The following is a 20,149-nucleotide window of genomic DNA, read 5'->3' on the forward strand; positions in this document are numbered from 1 at the left end:
ATTAAATTGGTGCATTAAAGAACAGACTTCTTTAAATAATGAAGATAAAACTTTTAGTTATATCATCATAAATCCTGATTAAAATTATAGTTGAAAGCTATGTTTAAAGTGAAATACTGTCCATGTTTTCAGTTATTACTAATGCTATTAATATGCTTTCCACTTATTAATCCTAGAGGTATCTTCCTCTAGGATTAACAAGTGGAAAGCATATTAATAACTGAAGCTTAATTATATATCAATTTCAAGTATAGCAACTATTACCCCAATGCTAGAAACATAAAGGAAAGTATAATGCAAATAATCAACATAATTTTCTACATCCTTAACCCTGACCAGAGGGATAAATTAATGCAATTTGTAAGTATAAGCATTCTAGTATATCGTCTGCACGTACACTAATAGGGCTAATTAGTCTGTTATGAACTAGTAGTTCACCCTTGGAGATCCAAATCTCATATATTATTTCAGAAGAAGTTCCATTAATGTGTCTTATATACATTCAGCTGACTGGTTAAACTGCAGGCTTTCAAAGCTTTCTCTATCAATCAACCCTCACCCCCAGGTTTCTCAAGTTTGAACTTCAGTTTATCCCAGTTCAGGCTGTGGTTTCCTGGCCAGAGACTTATACAAATATAAAATGCTCCTAGAGCACCCTGACTTTCTCAATAGCTGCATATGCCCAAAGAGAGCTGCATTATTAAGTTCTCAATCATCAATCTCTGTGCAGAATCTGTTAAATTCCAGTACCATGAACACATTTAACTTTGGATTACTTGAAGATTTGTCCAAGTTTGCTTCATGATTTTTTAACATGTTATTCCAATATCAGCGAAATTCAAATGAAAATAATCATGTGTGGAAGTTATAAAACTGTATCTACACTTGTAATTATGAATTTATAGAAAATATTGAATTCATTATAACACATTTACTTGGAATTAAGTTAAGGAGCACTTCTCCTTCCTCATTCTGTGAGGAACAGAGACCAAGGGCGGTGCGTTCATATGGAATGTAAGGTTATATTGATAGCTGTAATTTCAGCACAAAATAAATAATAATAATAATAATAATAATAATAATAATAATAATAATAATAATAATTTTGCAACTCCTAAAGCCTGTGTGATCTTCAAAATAAGCTGAATTCATTAATGATATAGATAACTAAAATTACAGGGAATCTGTATTGTTTATTCCTCTATAAAACTGAAGACATAACTAAAATAGTTTGACAGAATCTTACATATACTATTTGTCCAACAATTTGATTGCAGATGAATGAAAATAGATTACAGTAGGCTTGCGTTTTTCAGCGAAGTTTGTAACTGAATTTCATTTTTAAACTAATTCAGAACAACGAAGAAACTTGCTATCTAAAAAAATGTTCTGATGGTAGTGTTCCCGGAATGCTTTTTTTTTAAACCCAAAACTCATTTCACATTTTTCTCTTGTTACAAAAATGTTGAAGTACTATTAAAATAGCAATTCTGAAGTAATGTGGCTTTATAATTTATCTGTTTAAAAGAAAAGCCGCTCACATATTGGTTAGGCTTTTGTTCCATAGCAGTAATAAAACTATTCATGTGACCTTATGAGTCAGTACTAAGAAATTTAAGTGCCACCTATGAAAAAGTACAAGTTTTCAAAGCTAAACATTATAGGCAGAAGACCACAATGCAAGTTGTTTCACTGAAATAAGTCTGAAGTACTATCTTTCAGTTAAAAATGGCATCTTTATATTACAATGATGTGCTGATTCACGTGAAAGCTACTTTCTAATCTATCCCACATTGGCTGCCCTTAGAACAAAGTATACAAATCAATAAAAAATAAATATTTTTCCATATTAGTTATATGGTAGCTTAGAAACATATAAATTCAGTTCTTATCTTCAGTTCTTCCAAAATCACATTACATTTAAACTGGCAAAAGTGATTATAGCAATATGTCATAAATGATCTTTAGAAGCAGATCACTTTTTTCGTTAGTGCTACCCTTCATATACATATGGCCTGAAGTTGCTACATTATGACTTTAATTAACATCCTTAAACAAGACCATGGCTTCTATTAATATTGATGACAACAATTCAGAAATAAGATGAACCAACTAACCACAAAACAAAGGCACAAGGCTGAACTTTAAGAACAATTTTCTTAACTGACAGCAAAATAGAAATTGGAGCTCCAAAATTATTGAATGATTATTTTTTAAATAAAAGTGAAATAAAAATCAAACTAAGGAGGAGTCTGAAAAGCAGCATTTGCTTAACTGATTTCTTTTGGAACACCAAAATATTCTGCTATTAGCAACTCAAGTACATTCAATATACAACATTTCTCTTTTCCAGCACAGATCTTAATTTTGTTAATGAGAAAAGAAAAAAGAAACATAAAACCTCCATTTTCTTTAGTTCCACATACCTGACATCTGAATAAGTAATAATGTAGTCATATTATTTATTCCACCTATTAAGATTGAAACTTTTAATATTCTAAATGCCTTCAGATGTCCATAACATTTTTATATACATATAAGTAATTGTCTCACATATATTTACATGGCAAGTATTTTAATAAGAGAACCACTTCATCTACATTTCTAGTGGAGCAGCTTGTCCAAAATGCTTTCTTTCTTGTGGAAAAGTTCACAGAGGTTTTGGGAGTAAAATATAAAGGACAATTCAATAATGTAAACAATCTTTGTCCTATGTTTCAGACTACATAAAGAGGCTATTAAATGATATTGAAACTTCAGGGTAAGGTTTTTGGAAATAGCTAGAGTGAATTTTTTACATCTCTCCTTTTCAGTTGTCATGATGAAACAGTATTTTTCTTAGAAAGCATGTACTTCAAGCAGTATAGGTCAAAAATTTAGCTCATCCTCCCCGATAGAGGGTGGTTAATCGTTCTAGCTCTTTGCAGTTGTCCATGGAAATAGCTTCTGCTTTCTTTCGTAGGCGATCATCCCGATAAACTTTTGCCGCGTAGAGTAAATCGGTTTCTTTAAAAATAAATGAAAAAAATGTCAGAAAATCAAATTTAAACAGCTTCTCCCTCAGTCTAGATTCTTCCACATATTGCCAAGTAACAAAAGGATCTCTTCTACTTCATAATCTATAATCTATTTATTTTTTAAAGTGAAATATTTTTATATCTGTTTTCATTAAAAATAGAAATGGAGGAAGGAAACATTATAATTCCATTAAATATAGCTTTTACGGAATTTGACAGAGAAAAAGATGCCCATCCAAATTATGGATAATGGAAACGTTGCTTTGATCTTAATCTTCTACATGTTGCTTTAAAGATGTTTTCACTACTTTTCTAATAAGACGCAAATTTACATATAGGTTTCTGTAGATCTATCAGAATCAGTTATTCAACTGAATACAGAAATTATCCATTTGCTTGGGCTGAACTTCAGTTTATATCTCCATCAACTCAAGCATATTAAGCACCAAAAAATTAGGGTTAGGTGTTATATGAAACCTCTGGTTGACCTTATTCAATAGTTTTATGTAATTATTAAAATGTGAATTTTAATATGTGATAGAATTCTGCAAACAAAATATAAATAAATGCAGGGAAATTGGTAGATGTTTTCGCTGGCAGAGGCACCACAGGGCGGTCCTTTTCTGTTTCCAGGGTGGCCCTGCGGGCCAGTTCTAAGCATCCCCCGGGCCGGATTTGGCCCCCGGGCCTTGAGTTTGACATTCCTGGTATACAAAGACAGAAAATAGAATTGCCAAACCAAAAGTGGCTAGTAAGGTTTCGCCAAGCATCTTGACTATACTTTTCAATCTAGAAGAAAAATGTCATTCATCAAATAAAATACCAAATGGGATTCTGTACAACTCTTTTCTTCATCATCAATCACTATGTTCTTCAAACGGTGACAAATGCTAGTAAAAAATAGCACCGAACTCTTACAATGACCAAAATGTTAAATACTAATCTGCTTGGAAGAAGTTAATAGATGACTGCAAGGATGCAATAGCAGTGAGGAAAAATGTTTCTTGGCCACCAATGCTGCTATGTTACAATGCTTCAGAGGAACTTGTATGACCTTCCCAAGTGTTTTACTCCATTACTCCATACTCTAGTGCTTTCAAAGAACCAAATTAATAAAATTAATAGAAGGCAGTTCTACACAAATTAACAATATACATAAAAGCTACCAATAGTAGTCCAACATTTTTATCCTCGTATTTTTTTTAAAAAAAAAAGGGGGGGGGAAATCAAGAGAATCATAAAGTAATCATGACTGAGGTAAAATACAACTGGAAATTTTGTAAATGATACATGGAAGTTATGTAACCCCTAGTTTTATATAAAATGCCAAAAAGGTAGTGATGGAAGAATTCCGCTGGTGTAATCTCTGAGAATTCTGGATTTTTCCTCCCGCAGTCCGGCCAACATTGCTCAGGAAATTCCCCACTCCCTCTTTATAGCTGTATTTGAGAAAGTGTCCAATGTCAGTTGTTAAAACTTACTTTGTTGTCTTTCCTTCCAACAGTTATTTCGAATATTTGAAACATAGTCTTCTTCTACACTCTTTTCCACCTTTTGCAAATTTGGACCTTTATATTCATTTTTAAAGTCCTTGCTGACATAATAAACAACACCCAGATTTTCTGTCTGCATCTGGATAGTCTGCCCTGAACTCCTGTAAAGAGATTCCATATCCATTGTCAGCATGGGTGCATATTTCAAAATCTGCACTTAGTAAAGAAAAGCAAGACAACTTTCAAATCTATAATGCAAGTTATTCATTTATTATTTAATTTCCAAGAAAACAATTATTGCTGCAAATCCAGAAATCCAGTAATATTGCCTTAGTTATTCACTGCCTCAATAATTATGAGGCCAGAGGCACTATCCCAGCATGCTACTGGAATTTAGTTTTTAATACAGCAACATTTGCCAATTACTGCTATATACCATTACATTAATCAAGTAGTACACACACTATCAGAAATAGCTACAAAAACATTGTTTAAAACAATCCAAATGAACAAGTTGGTTATTTCTCGCAAATGCAAACTTGCCCTCATTCCCATCACCCAGAATTCCAGTTCCAAAAATGGAACATTTGATTTTAACACAAGAGTGGTATGTAAACTTGGAGGTGCTCCTTTACCTTTTAAACTCTGTTTTAATGGGTTTTTTTTAAATCATGTCTTTTCATATCGTTTTATAGCTTTTACCTATAAACTGCCCAGAGTCAGATATTAAATTTGATAAATAACAAAATAATGGAATGTCTTTTGTAACTTTTCCATTTCTAATTTAAATCCTCCATGACATTTAATTAGATAGCATTATCTATCTCCATCATGGTGCTGAGGAGACCTGGATTTTCAATTAGTCATATCAGGTTTTTAGATCAATATCTACAAAAATGTACAAAAGGAAAAGACTGCATTCTTCCTTGTTACAAAATAGGATTGTTACTGATTTGATGCATACAAGAGAGAGAAAAATGTTGCTCTAAACCAGGGGTGTCCAAACTTGGGAACTTTAAGACTTGTGGACTTCAACTCCCAGAATTTCTGGGAGTTGAAGAATTCTGGGAGTTGAAGTCCACAAGTCTTAAAGTTCCCAAGTTTGGACACCCCTGCTCTAAACAATGTAGAACCAACAAAATGAATTTAAAATAGCAATTTTACAGACAATTTGCTCTTTTGAAAAAATGGGCAAAGATCCTTGTGTACTTAAGTATTTATGAATATATTTTTTTAAATAAAATATATTTAAAAAATATATTTTAGACCACAATCCATTTCAGGTTCATCAAATATAGTACCAAAAAATAAATATGCTATATACCCAGTTGTTATTTTAAGGATGGTGCCCAAGAGCGAATGGAAGGGAAGAATGGTAAAAGAAGATAAATGAGATAAATGAGAATTATTTCTAGAAAGTGACTTTTAACAAAGTAGGAGTGATAAAGATAATTATAAAAGTATCGTTACTTACGATCTTGGATATAAGGAATACGGAGGATTAGATACCATCAACTGGCTAAGTAAAGAAACGAGGATCAGCACAATAATTGGCATCAACTGAATGAACATGGAGAACCCCCCCTGGAAAACAAGAAGCAATCAATGAAAAGAATTGCAGGATATTTAGTTATTTTTTTAAAAAAAGTGAAAGGAAACTATCTAGTCCATAAAAGCTAAACAGAAAATGTATACCTGTAGCAGATTTCTATAAATGTATTTCTTAAAACCTTCTGAAATATGGGCATCTTAATAAATCTTGTGATATTAATATTCTGTTTTTAATTTTAATATTGTTTAATTGTAACTTACAAATGTTTAAAATCCATTACCTTGTGTTAAAATAGGCTTCCTCAAAATGTGTTTTAATTTCAACAATCCATGGTTTGCCAAGTAGACATACATAAAATGTTCTGAGTTCTAACAATTCCAAATTCAAAACACCATCAGACCATTTTGCAAGTCTTCTAAACCTGAAATGTTACGTTTCCTTGACATAATGGAATTTTGAAATCAGAACATTTGTTACGCCCATAATTAATGTGATCCAGGACTGAGAAAACAGTACAAAATAACAATATACAAAATCAATCTTGAAACTGATTCAATATCGTGTTCCCGTATCACTAAACAGCCACAATCCAGAATTATACAGCTTTTATCAGGCTGCAATATATTAAGATGATTAGACAAAATCTTTTAAAAATTGTTTGAAGGAAGGAGCGTAGTTCTGCAATAGAAATGTCCTTTTCAAATCCCTGTATTAAATGGAACTCCTTCCCAATGGCCTGTGGTACTTAAGGGCAACCCAGGTAAGCTTTATGCCTCAGAAACCACACATATGAATCCAAAATTGAGATTAAACTATATTAGCATTATTAGCATTTCATTTTTTATTGTTTATTTGAACATTCATTTATTAAATGTTATTTTTAAAGACGTTTAGAAAATTTTACATACAGAAAGGTATCCCAGATTAGATTGAGGAAATAGTTAGTCAGGAGAAACTTACATCACCCCTTTCCTCTTCTCTTTCATGTCCACTGTGACGATGCTGATTATGGTGACTATATCCAGACCGCCCATTAGAAAAAGAATGTACACTTCCTATAAACAAAAGCAAACAGAATTGATGAGAACTTAAATATAAAATCAATAAATTAGAAACCTTTCATTTGAATCTAGCAATGGTAACAACCCTGCAGAACCCCCTCCAAAAACATCTGTCAAACCCATTTGATGGTATTTAGAGGTAGAAGACATAGAAAATTATAGCATAAAATAGATTTAGTGTAGCATAAAAAGAAATTTAAAAAAATACTTAAGTTATCTTCTGTTCCTGAATTGCAAAGAAAACCCTGAATATGCTGCCATCAAACTGTATGACATTTCCTCATCCATTCTGCATGCAATCATGCACACTGCAATAAGCTTCTAAAAATGTTAATTATCCATCTCTATGGTTGATCAAAAAGTTGCCCATCCTTGCATGAGGCAATTCAAGAGAGTTCTATTTTTGTCCTAGAGCAGTTTTATAATTTATAATCTGTGAATACACATAGTATTTAATTAATTTGCTACAATGCTACAAATGAAAGCTATTTTAGGATAGAGATTAAGTCAATTTTATAGATAACAAAAAAGAAAGAAAGAAAAGAAGAAGTTATTTTTGTCAGCAAAACAAACCTGTTGGAAAGGCTCCTCCAAAGAACATGTTGAAGAGGTCCTCTGGGGTGATATCTGCTTCACATCCCCTGTGGAAGTTAAATCTACCATTGCCTGGCTGATTGCAGGGATCTTCGCTGCCTGTGAGATCGTACTGTTTGCGTTTTTCTGGATTACTTAACACAGCATATGCATTTCCAATTTCTGAAGATAGAATTTAAAGGGAAAAAAAAGGAAGAAAAAATCTGAAATGAATACCAATATGACTTACCAGCAAGTCAAAGTCAATATGTTTATATCAGAAAGCGAACATTCAATATACACTCAAGATAGCATGATTTGGAATATCCTTTTCCATACATCACAAGTCATGCTGCTGAAAATGCAATGTGACCCAAAATAAATGTTGCTGCAATGTGATCACCATTCCTGTTATCTGTTTTAAAAATCTCACAGCCTGAACTGCTTAGTTTTGTAATGTATACAAACAATCTTGAGATGATGGAAGTCCTATTTTGTAACAATTTTATATTGCTTAAACTTACTCAACTCTTTTTATTTATTTATTTATTTGAATTTTCCCCATAGTAAAATTGACAGGTCAATTGCCTCATCCATCTTGGGCAAACAGAAGAATGAAATTGGACTGAACTTTTATCCTCTCACAGATTTTTTTTTAAAAATTACCATTAGAATACATTTCTGGATATATCCTTCTTTAAAAAGATGTATGAGTAACATAATCAGTAGGGCAGCAGCAATAGTAAGTTCTGCCTTGGAGCATTTTCTTATAAAAGAATAATGAAATATTACTTTTAAAAGCTTCCGTTGCTCCTGGTGCATGATTTTTGTCAGGATGAAACTTCAGAGCAAGCTTTCTATAAGCTTTCTTCAAGTCTTCTTCACCTGCATCTTTTGACACTCCAAGGACCTCATAGTAATTCTTACATTTTTTTATGCTGCAGAATAACAAGAAGTAATTCTTCAGAGACCAAATTTTAATGCACATTAAATCTCAAAACACAACGTGAGTAGCTTATTGTTTAATTTTCAAGCTTATATAACTTACCTACTCTTTCTACAGCTGATATTTTTATCTTAGACTTAATGCTTATTTTACCAGGTTTGCTGTGACAGATATCTATAACACCATGATTTCAACCAAATCCTTATAACTAAGATGTAAGTGGCTCACAAGTGATTAACCAACCCCCCCCCCCCATTTTTCAGAGGTTCAGATTTGTTTATATATAATGATTGGGAAACAATTACCTTTTTTTCCCAAAGACTTGAAAATATTTAAACCCATACATAAAAGTATGTTTTAATATATTTAATTTATTTTCTTGATAGATTAAAGCATCTACAAACTAATAGGCACATCCAGATTCAGTCACTTGACAAAGTTACATGAGTTGTACTTTTAATATTATTCAATAATATCAATACTATTAGTATTATCTTCATTATTAATTAAAGTATTATCAGGCCAGTGATGCAACAAGTAAGAAAGATGTTTCAAACATTAGAGACTATAAAATAAAGAACTCCCAAGGGATAGATAGTGCGACTACTTTTCCAGAATGGACCAGAGAAATGAAGTCAATCCAGAAGGAAAGGTTTCATATCTTCTCCCTCAGTGAAAGAGCACTTTATCTTATTGTAATATAATATAACAAGACTTTGCTTTAGTCATAAAAATCAATAGATTAGGGAATTAGTTGAAGTCAGTGAGCAAATTATTACTATTTAGTTGTGGAGATGCTTTTTCTTATTAGAAAACCAAGCTAAATTTTTAGAAGCCTGCAAATGAAACTTAGCTCCTATGACATTATCAGGAGATTTCTTTTGCATAACCAAAATGAGCAGCCCTTTGCGCTCTCCTTATTCTTCGTGCATAACTGCTTAATACTTATGCAATCAGCAAAGAGCTATTGCATCTTTCCCAGCTCCCACTTGAGTCAAATGGTCACTGAGCAACACTCAGTTGAAGAGCTACAACAATCTGAAAGGGAGCACTGTCTCTTGTGTATACGACACAGAAGACAGAGAAGAAAACAAGCCTACGTTGGGTGCCTACCAACACATTATTAGAAAGGAGGAGAGCAAAATCGACTAAACTCGGGCACATGGAATTGATTAGCTGCCCTATTTTCTCTTACATTTCTTATTACTACCGTTCAGAGACTGAGCATAATGTGTCCCACGTATTGTTGAAATACTTCTAAAAATATTTTCCTCTTGAAAACAAGACAAACCAATGTTGATGTGGCAATAAACAGTGTTAGATTGCAATTGATAAATGTAAAGTAAAATTCCTACTCAGTTACGAAACTCACTGGATAACTTCATTCTGCTTACTACCATGTTAGTCAGGGTTGCTCTGACATTAAAATTATCATTGTAAGAAATATAATTTCCATAAAGGTGTTGAAAAAAGGTCAGAACAAACAAGGTATGAACAATGAAACAATTTAAAGCACACTTTCGAATGCCCCATTAACTTCCTTACCCCCTTTAGTTTAATTGCATTTTTCTTATAATGTATCTTTTCTGCTTTTACTTTAAAATGTTATCCCATACATGCCTACCTTCTTTTGAATGCAGAAATAATCCAAAGGACAGAGGTGATGAACAAGATTAAAAAAGAGCTTACTTAAAAGTATAATCAATTCATCCTAGTGCAGCATTTAGGTGATAAAAGTTTTCCCCCAAAGCCCTGACTTAAGAATAGCATAATATCTTGACTATATCAACTAACTGAAAACACAGCAGCACGGCTGCAATTGGGTACTTTTTAAATTACCGATAGGCATTGTTTTTTTAATTTAATTTTTAAACGAATGAAGAGTTATAGAGCAATCAATACCTTTGAACTCCCTCAATTTGCTCCTTGGTGTAAGCTTTTCCAATTTCACCTGATCCACTGCTGTCCTTCATGCTATTAGTTTTATTTTTATCATTCTTACTTGCTGGTTTTCGACAATGAGTACCACTTCCAGCTGCACTCCCATTCTTCATAATTGCCTCCAATAACACTAAAGAAGAAGAAAAGTGCAAATGAAACATTCAAATATGTTCATCTCTAAGATATGAAAGTCAAATGTTTGTATAGAAATGCACACACATACACACAGTACAGTGTGCTGTAGGTTATTTATAAATAAATTGAGAATGAAGGGTTTCCTGCTCCAATCTTCAGTAACGTAGAGATATACATTTTTTTAAAATCTGACTTTTATCTAATTATAGTACTTGCTTTTGCTAGCACAAGTCTATATTTGTTTACTCAAAAGTAATTATCACTGGGTACAATGAGACTATCCCCTGAGTAAGCATGCATAGATTTGCAGGCTTACTCTTTCTTGAAACAAACAACAAAGAATATCAGCCTCTTCTCTTCTGATAAATGTACTTACTGTCAATCATCTAGCAGACATTTGTAACATTTAATACCTAAATGGTTGCAGAGTCATTTCATATAGTCTAAATCACTGTAAGAGGTATATGATAATTTATTAGTGAAAAATAAAAAATGGCATTGTAAATATAATATATATAAAAGCAGCCCATATTCATCAAGCTAGAAATTCTGAGAAAGGGCATGTTGGAGAAGTTTTTCACATATAAGTAAGTGTATAGTTAAAACATTTAAAGTAATTGTCATGTAACTACAAGTTGAAATTAGGATAATAAAAGAAAACCAAGGCTAACTATAAAAATCTGTGCATATAACAATTTGAGTTAATTATAATTTATTATCTTAACATTAACAGACTTGTGTAAATGTATGATTACATGAATGCATATATGAATGAAATTTGAGATAATGAAGTTATTTCATTTAATCACATATCCATAGCCAATGCAGTTATAGAATTTTTAAATTTAATGAACTAAATGAAATATTCTCATTTCTATGCTTGCTATTGAGGTGTTAACACGATGGAACTCTGAAAATGAAGTACTATCTTCACAAGGATCTGAACTAATGAAAAATGTGGCAATTGTAATGTCACAGTCTTAACAGTCCCAATTTAAAATATATTAATTGTAAACTGTTTCTTATAGTAAAAAAATTAAGATACAATCTACTGCTGTACAATCAATGCCATACAATTAAGAGCTTATCAAATACATTTAGCACCATGGTGAATTTATCTTTTTCTGAACCTAAGGCAGATCATATATTTTTACCCATGCCTTCACCCAGTATGCAATTATTAGTTTGCTTATTTATGTGATTTCGATATACCACACAATTTATGCCAGAGGTCAAGATAGCAAACAGTCTTTTTCTACTTTTCTTCACACAGGTAGTCCTCACGTGGGTCTAGCCTAGTGGTTAAGGTATAAGGCTAAAAATCAAGAGACCATGAGTTCTAATCCTGCTTTAAGCATGAGTTCTAATCCTGCTTTAGGCATGAGTTCTAATCCTACTTTAGGCATGAAAGGCATGGGTGACTTTGGGCCAGTCAGTCTCTCTCAGCCCACAATGTCAAGCTTGGGCAACAAGATGATTGATCAATTTCCCACACAACCAGTAGATCAACAATTAGCTGATTAAAAAAAATTGCAAGAAAAACACTACAAAGGGAAAAGCTAGTCCTCACTTACAGACTTCAATTGGGATCAGCAACTCCAATGCGAAGTGATGTGGTTGTTAATTGAAAGTTCACATGACCAATTTACAACTGTGGTGGCTCTTAAGTAAATCACTGTGGTTGTTAATGGGAATGTCATGTGACCATGACTTGCAACTTACTGCTGGCTTCTGCACTGACTTTGCTTGTCGCTAGTTGTCAAGTGCTCCAATCACGTCTATGAGAACATGGGATGCTGCGACAGCTTCAAGTTCAAGGACTGGTCATAAACCCTACTTTTTCAACACTACTGTAGCTTCAAACAGATTCTGAAGAAACAGCTGGAAAACAAGGATTAGCTGCGAGGTGGACTGAGCTAAGAGAGAGTGACTGCTCCAAAGACATCCAGGGAGCTTCTGTGGTAGATGGTGGTTAGAGCTTGGTCTTTTGCTCCTACCTAGTTCAACGTGTTTCCCACTACAGCACACGAGACTGAATAAACTTTAGCATATACTATACATGATGATTTAAACCAAATTTCACTTTAGCTAGTCCATGTTTGAAACTTATAGGGCTTCTACTGATGTAAGGATAGAAAGAAAAAAACTCCATTTATAAACCACTTATAATAAGTGAAAGAAAACCTCACCATTTTAAATAAATCACTACTTTAAGTAGCAGCTTGAGATAAAAATGTTAGCTGGTTTTAATCATGATACCCTGAAAATCCTTACATGCTAATTTCTATCAATATAATTACTACTAAAAATATAGCAGGGCAGCTTACAATCTTTAAGGGAAGAAGCATTGTTGATATCTCCAAAGGTAACTCATGCTATTGTAATATGTTTGTCAAACAACTCAGAAAGTAAAAGTCAAATTAACAGGATTGAAATAATTACTTTAAACTCAAATATTTTTCAAAGCTCCAAATAACGATCTGAGAATAAAAAAAACAGTATCTGGAATATACCAAATATTTTTTTCTTAATAAATCATATTTACTTTTCTCCCTTTCCCTTTGCCAAGTAAAGATCATATAAACTATAATCAAAGAATAATACATTTTCAAGCAATATATTCTAGAATGAAGACTAGAATGAAAACTAGAAACTAGTTTTCTAGTCTTTCTAAAACTAGAATGAAAATATTAATAAAATTTTTAACTCCTATGATGTGTTTCAACAATTATATGCATTTTTAATTGTCAGCTGGTGAATTTGTTTGACTGTGAAATTGCAAATTAAATCATTTGTTTGGGTGTTGTATTATAGGACTTATACTAAGGTTTGGCTGAAGTTATAACATTTTCTTAAAGTCTATATTGACCTATATTTCAAGGTTGGCCCTCCAGATAAAACTGAGTACAAAAAAGAATAGATAACTCATCCTTCCACAGGAAGAACATTAAAAAAAGTGAGAAATGTGAATCAAATGAGCTTGAAAATATCACTGCAATTAAGGCCAATTGTGATATAAAAAGAATTTTTGAAATCCCATTAGCCTTTAAAACAAGTCATTCAGAAATGCAACTAGGCCACAGCTGTATATAAACCCCAAGAAATAAATACACAGATTACATTGCAAACCAGCTGTTTAAATAAGAAATCATTAACTGAAATTGCCAACTATTCAAGGCTTCTGCCATCATGTTTTTCTTCACCTAGAGTTCTTCAGCATCAACCATTTTAATCTGATCCTAATATATTTGTAAACATAAAACCTATGTGGATTTATTTCAAAGCTAATACAGCATGTTATGTTACATTCAGCTCAGCACTATTATTTGCAGAATGTCATTGTATAATTCAGACAGAAAGGTGTAAATATATCTAATTACTCTCTGAAACAATCCTATGATCATTTACAACTAGTTTTTAAAATCCAATTTCAGTTTACTGCAAATTGCACTATGGTTGTTGCTTAGGGCCACCAGCGTTAAGCAACATTGTGAAAAATAAATAGTCCCTCATGAATCAAAATAAGAAAATCACAGAAAACTTATAGGTTAAGCTAAAACAGATTCTTTCAAAAGATAACTTAGTCATCCACAATACCCCTGAACAAATTTGTTCATCTGAAAATTCAAATGTAACCTCTTCAGGAATTTTTAACTATAAGGCTTTATTTTAACTACGACATCAAATGAGTGTATTTTACACCAGACATCTTACTTAAATGGGTCCTTTAAACAAGGTTTGTCTTACCCTTGAATCTGTAGCATGAAAATATTAGGCATGCCTATGAAGTGAGCTGGTTTAACTTAGAGACAGGTAATGTTAAAAAGGCTTTTCTGCCTAGTTTCTGATAATCAGTTTGTTATTTTGAGGATATCTTGAAAAAAACATATTACATAGATATTTAATTATGAGTTACCTTAAAAAATTCTGAGGTAAGGCTGCTTTTGCTTTTTAAACATTATCAGCAAAAATCCTTGTAAAGCTGCAAGTATGTTGCACTCCACAAGTCACAGAAGAATTTAAAGATAAATCATTGATATTACTGTATAAATTTAATAATATGATCTTTGAATGATACTGGAAAAAGACATGACTGCTTTTAAGGATTGCAGGCTAAATGACTGCTTTAAAGGACTGTATATTTGCACTCCCAAGTATTGTGAAGCATCTCCTTAGGAATCAATTCTGAAGTACTGTACAACTCTAAAAAATGATAATTTAGAGCAGCGGTGTTGTTCCACATATCGGCAACAGCAGTGGCAGCAACCAAGGAAGAACATGGTTTCACATGCGCAACAGTTTTTCCATGCATGTTCAAATGAAGTTTCTCAAGCTCGTCCGCTGTTGGCACTACCTGGTTCCCAATAGGCCATGGACCGGGATTGGTTCACTGCCTGGGGTTTGGGGACCCCTGATTTAGAGTTCTATAACAAGAGATTTTATTGGATTCACGGCTCCTGCTTAAAGAGCAGGTGACAACTCTGGTTAGAAGGCCTTTTCTCAGCTACTTGTGTACCTGTTCCTAGACTGGGATGCTCTATCATGGTCACTATGTCCTGGTCATCTCCCAATTGAACTACTGCAATGCAGCTAAATGACTTACCACTATGCTTCGAAAATTAAATTGAGTTAGTTGCTACCTATAAAGTTCTTTGACATGGGAATGGCTCTGGGTTTCAGCTATTAGATAGTATCAGTGGGAACCAGGAAGAGAGCCTTTTCTGTCTTGTCACCTGGCCTCTGGAATATCATTTCCCTGGAGATTATATTTGCCCTGACCCTACAGGCCTTTAATAAGACCTTGAAAGAAATTTTGCTACCCAGCCTGGGGCCTTCTTAAATAATGTGGTTGAGCCTATAATATATCATAGTTTTGTTGTATTGGATGGATTTTTATCTCAGTTGCTGTATATAGTATTTATTTGTTGTGATGTTTTATCTTGATTAATTCATAGTTATCCACCCAGATTCATGCATTTACGATGGGTGGTTGCATACAGTAAACTGAATAAACAAATATTTTTTCATATATTGTAGTTCTGCACTTCATCTATTCAGCCAATATCCTACAGCCTATTTATATTACAAATCATGCTATTCTCCAAAACATTTCTTGAAATAGTTCGAAACTGACTTAAAGAATAGAAAGCCAATAGGAAAGGGTCATCAGATAGGAAATTAGAAATAAATCAGTAACAAACCAAGAACGTAGAAAACAGGATGCAGCATCAGCAAAGAAAACCGGGAAATTGCAATTCTACAACCACGCTGAAGAATGTGGCACTGAACATATTCATTATCTTAAAAGTTTAAGTTACTATTTTAAAAGAATAAAGTTTCCAGCATTAGGGCTACCAAAGATGTGCTTCAACCACATGGAAATCTATTTCACTGATTTTTATTCCCCCCCCCCATAACTAATTAAGGTGAAATATTGAAAAATACACATGTACATAAAACCTAGGCTGTCTTGCTGTAAAGTGTAGATCCCTGACTTACCATTTTTCTCACATTCATGGAAACTTTGAATGCCTACATTTCACTATCCTTTACCATTCCCCTCTACCAAACGCATAAAAAACTTGAAACCTCTTAACCAATTTTAATGCTATCCTAAATGCAGTTTTCTCTTTACTGTATCTAAAGGAATCATGGCTACATTTCTAAGATTTTGTCAACAAAACCATATTGGCCAAGGGAGTGGAGGAGCAGAGGATAGGGAGTTATGTAAAAATTAAAACCAAAAAGGGCTACTATAAGATTGTAGGACTAGTCATCCTGATTGGAGGGTAGAAAAGTTGCAAAAACATTAAAGTATTTTACACATAAATATAGTTCACTGAAACTGACGAGTTTGCATATTTACATCATCAGTGGTTATGCTCACATAAAATAACTATCCAGTTAATTTAATCCATTACATTATTTGCTGTAGTGGTTAAAATACTAGAGTAAGAAGCAGGGGAATGTGATTTCTAGTCCTTTCTTTGGCCAACTGGTTTGACCAGATAACAGGAGGTAGGAGCAATTATGTAGACCCCCTCAGTTGTATAAAATAAAGCTGTAATATAAATCTAAAAATAAATAATATGGTTTACTAGGTTACCCAAATTTTATGGGCTCATAAAACACAACATACCCCTAATTAACTAACAAACTGTCTTTGTTAGGTTACCAGCACTGATTTCACCTTTGTTAATGTAGCATTCCTTGCTAATATCAATATAATATTGATATTATCAATATCAACTATCCAAGGTAGTTTTGGCACATTTTGGCCAATATGCCACAACTGCAACCAAAGCCAAGTTTAACCCCAAAGTATGCTCACACTATTTTAGGCAAGCTATGACCTCTAAACGGAAGATTATTTTATAAGCTTTGGGCCTGCATTCTACCAATTATAAGATAAACACAAGAATACAATACATTTAGGATATAAATTTATGAAGAACAGTAAATGGGTAGACAGGAAGATGAGGACTTTAAAAGGGGGTGTTGAAATGGTATCTGGCCATAGTACAAGGAGAAATTGTTTACACTGAAAGTTATGGAAATGTATACTGAAGGATATTAATAAAAACTAGATTTAGCTACATCTCCCTTTATTTTTCTCATGGCTTTACTTTATTTGCTACAACTTTTTCATAACTTTCCTTACCTTAAAAGGGAATGCCATAATGAGCATGTATATAAATTATGAAATATCATATGACAGAATTTCTTCACAAAATAATATCTAGTTAAAATGTGAATTTACTATGCAGTCTAAGATGAACAGCTGCTTCAGCCTCCCTCTCCCTTTGGGATAGAAATTTAGTGAATCTAGCTTCAAAAATGTGCTTTGGAGCACATGGGATCATAAATACAATACCTGTGTATAACTCTTTAAAGCAATTATGAAATCCTGGGAAAAGATGTGGCTGCTTTAAAGAGCTTCAAGCAGACCCTGTGCTCTAAAGAACTTTCTGGAATAAAATCTGCAGCTATGCAAATCCTGTTAGAGATAGATCTCGCAAGGTCAGTCTAGCCACTATTAAAATAATTTTGTTGAATGTATTAATATTATCAGGAATGGTTTCCTCAAAAAAGATGCACTTGCCACCCTCAATGACCCACAGCCTTCTCAGAATAGATGGTAAATAAGCAGACCAACATATAATGTTCTGTATATGCACTCTGAGGGTCAATGGTAACAAGGCTGGGGTTATATACCTCATTAATAAAATAGAATAGAATAGAATTATTTATTGGCCAAGTGTGATTGGAAACCCAAGGCCTTTGGTGCATTTGCTCTCAGTGTACATAAAGAAAACTAAAATAGAATACATTCATCAAAAATCATAAGATACAAGACTTAGTGAGAGTCATAGGTTACTAATAAGCAATCTAATTATACTAGGAAATAATAAAACAATATAACATTTAAAGATACAGGCAAAGATAAGTGGAAAGATATAGGTACTGGAAAGATAGGTACTAGGAAGGAAGAGAATAAAGCAATAATTAATTAAATTAAATTAATTAAATCATAATATGGTCTGATTTTGGCTTACAGTATAGCCAAAATGTTGCTTTTAGGAAGCTATGGTTTACTTTAAAGATTAGGGGGTTGAATGAGGGTTAGTCAACATACGACAGCTTATCTAAGAACTTTGTTTAAGAGCCCCGATAGGGATGAAAGCCCCCACCAGAAGCTGCGGCCTCCCCCTCATCTGGGGTAAAGACCCCCAACCCCTATCCCGCCAAGACGGAGGAGAAGGAGCGCTCCAGGTCTCGGGGCCATCCCTTCACCGAGACTGACGTGTCTCAAGCGGCGGGGATGCTCTGCAAGGAAAGGGCGCCGGATGGCTCCTGCCGGCTCCCCGCTGGCCTAAGGGCGACCCGTGCCTTACCCTTGGCGGTCTCCGTCGGATAGAGCTTCTGGGCCTTATTGAGGAAGCGCAGCGCCCGTTCTCGGTTGCCCGTTTCCAGGGCATCTCGCGCGATTCCGATGCATTTTTCCGCCTCGTCCCGGTTCCCTTCCATGGGCTTTTCTTTCCGCCGCCTCCGCCCGCCGCAGCGCAGAGAAAAGGGGCCTGACGGGGCCAGAGCGGCGGGGCCAGCCGGACGGGCGCCGAGGGAACCGGGCGCCGGGGCTGACGCGGCGGCGACGACTTCGCTCGCACGGCCTTAGGCTCGCTTTAGGCCGCTGCCGCCGGCGCTCCTCCGGTACATCGTCCTTCCTTCGCCAGGAGCCGGTGGCCCCCCACAAACGTCGCGGCCTGAGACCCCGAAGCGCCTGGGCCGCTACAAACAGCAGAGCCGCTACTGCTCCTCTCGCTTCCGGGAAGCTCTGCAGCCGGTAGCGGACCTGCCTTTGCGCACGCGCCGGCACTGCCTGGATTAAAATGCCGGTTCTGCGCGCTGCTCGGTCGGTTTCATGGAGGAGGCAGCAGCAGCGCGAGCGGCCACGCAGTTACAGCCAGCCTTCCTCCTTCGGCCAGGCGTCCGGAGTTTTAATCTAAACCCGCTTTTAAAAGGTTTCAACGGCTCAATTTCTATTCGGTCAGTTTCTTGCTAAATTCTTAGGAGACTAACAGACGTGTCATTTTTACAATTCATTTTGTTCTTGAGGTATTTGCAAGCTGCCTTGAATTTGGTTTTACTAGCAGTATTAAGACGATGCCACTACCCAAACTTTATTTTTCACCTGGCCATTAAGTATCCCCAAAACTATTCCAGATGCTTGAAACCAGATCAGGGATACTAGGGAGCAACCTCAAGCAGCTTATTATCATTCTTCATGTTTCAGGACTCATAACCCATTTATTAAATTGGTAAATAGTGCTTTTATTAAATTAGTAAATATTAAGGGCCATTAGACCAACTCCCATCACCCAAAGACAAAATTAATATGGCTGATACATCCTTTACTATTTTTTTGGCAAGGCAGTTGGCATTAACAAGCCATGTCTAGCACAAGACTTATGACTCACTGCATGCAACTCAGTGCTTTCCCACATTACAGTACTGTATGCTGAAATCAAAGCTGTCTGCTTCTTTATCAAGTAAGCATCCCAAGTATTTTTCAGTAACTATTTGTACATTATAGATGATGCCCACTAGAACAGGTAATACCTGTTTATTTTTCCAACTCTAATTGGGGGTCAATACAACCATCATGGTTAAAAATCTTTCAGCAACAACTTAATCTAAACTAATTGATGCTCTATAGAAATACTTTTTTATGATCTGCTTTTAATTTAATAAACTTAGAATGTACATTTTTCTGTAAACAAATTAATCTATTATGACATACAGGGTTGACAAGGCAGAAATACAGTAAATTCAAGTAATATAGTTCCTCTTCCCAGGAAACAGGTCACAAAATGTCAGGTTTTTTTTTTTTTTTTTTTTGAAATTATACATTCTAAGGCATGTATTTTTAG

General features: G+C 34.5%; 1 protein-coding gene across 1 annotated transcript; it reads right to left on the reverse strand.

Moving 5' to 3' along the window:
- Nucleotides 1-2,438: 2,438 nt before the first annotated feature.
- Nucleotides 2,439-19,102, reverse strand: DNAJB14 (DnaJ heat shock protein family (Hsp40) member B14). The gene is made up of 8 exons (XM_081959598.1): nucleotides 18,614-19,102; nucleotides 10,545-10,713; nucleotides 8,489-8,634; nucleotides 7,697-7,879; nucleotides 7,023-7,117; nucleotides 5,985-6,094; nucleotides 4,499-4,671; nucleotides 2,439-3,006 (listed from the first exon to the last, which is right to left on the reverse strand). Exons 1-8 carry the CDS (start codon nucleotides 18,744-18,746, stop codon nucleotides 2,882-2,884), a joined length of 1,134 nt encoding a protein of 377 aa, XP_081815724.1. The 5' UTR covers nucleotides 18,747-19,102; the 3' UTR covers nucleotides 2,439-2,881.
- Nucleotides 19,103-20,149: the final 1,047 nt, after the last annotated feature.

The sequence above is a fragment of the Natrix helvetica genome (assembly GCF_964273705.1).
Source record: "Natrix helvetica genome assembly, chromosome: 7".
NCBI lineage: Eukaryota > Metazoa > Chordata > Lepidosauria > Squamata > Natricidae > Natrix > Natrix helvetica.

Coding starts and splice junctions, on each gene's coding strand:
- DNAJB14 (XM_081959598.1), bottom strand. CDS start 18,746: ATGGAAGGGAACCGGGACGAGGCGGAAAAATGCATCGGAATCGCGCGA. Junction 8,635..10,544: donor CAAATTGAGGGAGTTCAAAG/GTATTGATTGCT, acceptor GTTATTCTGCAG/CATAAAAAAATGTAAGAATT. Junction 7,880..8,488: donor AGCAACGGAAGCTTTTAAAA/GTAATATTTCAT, acceptor TTCTATCTTCAG/AAATTGGAAATGCATATGCT.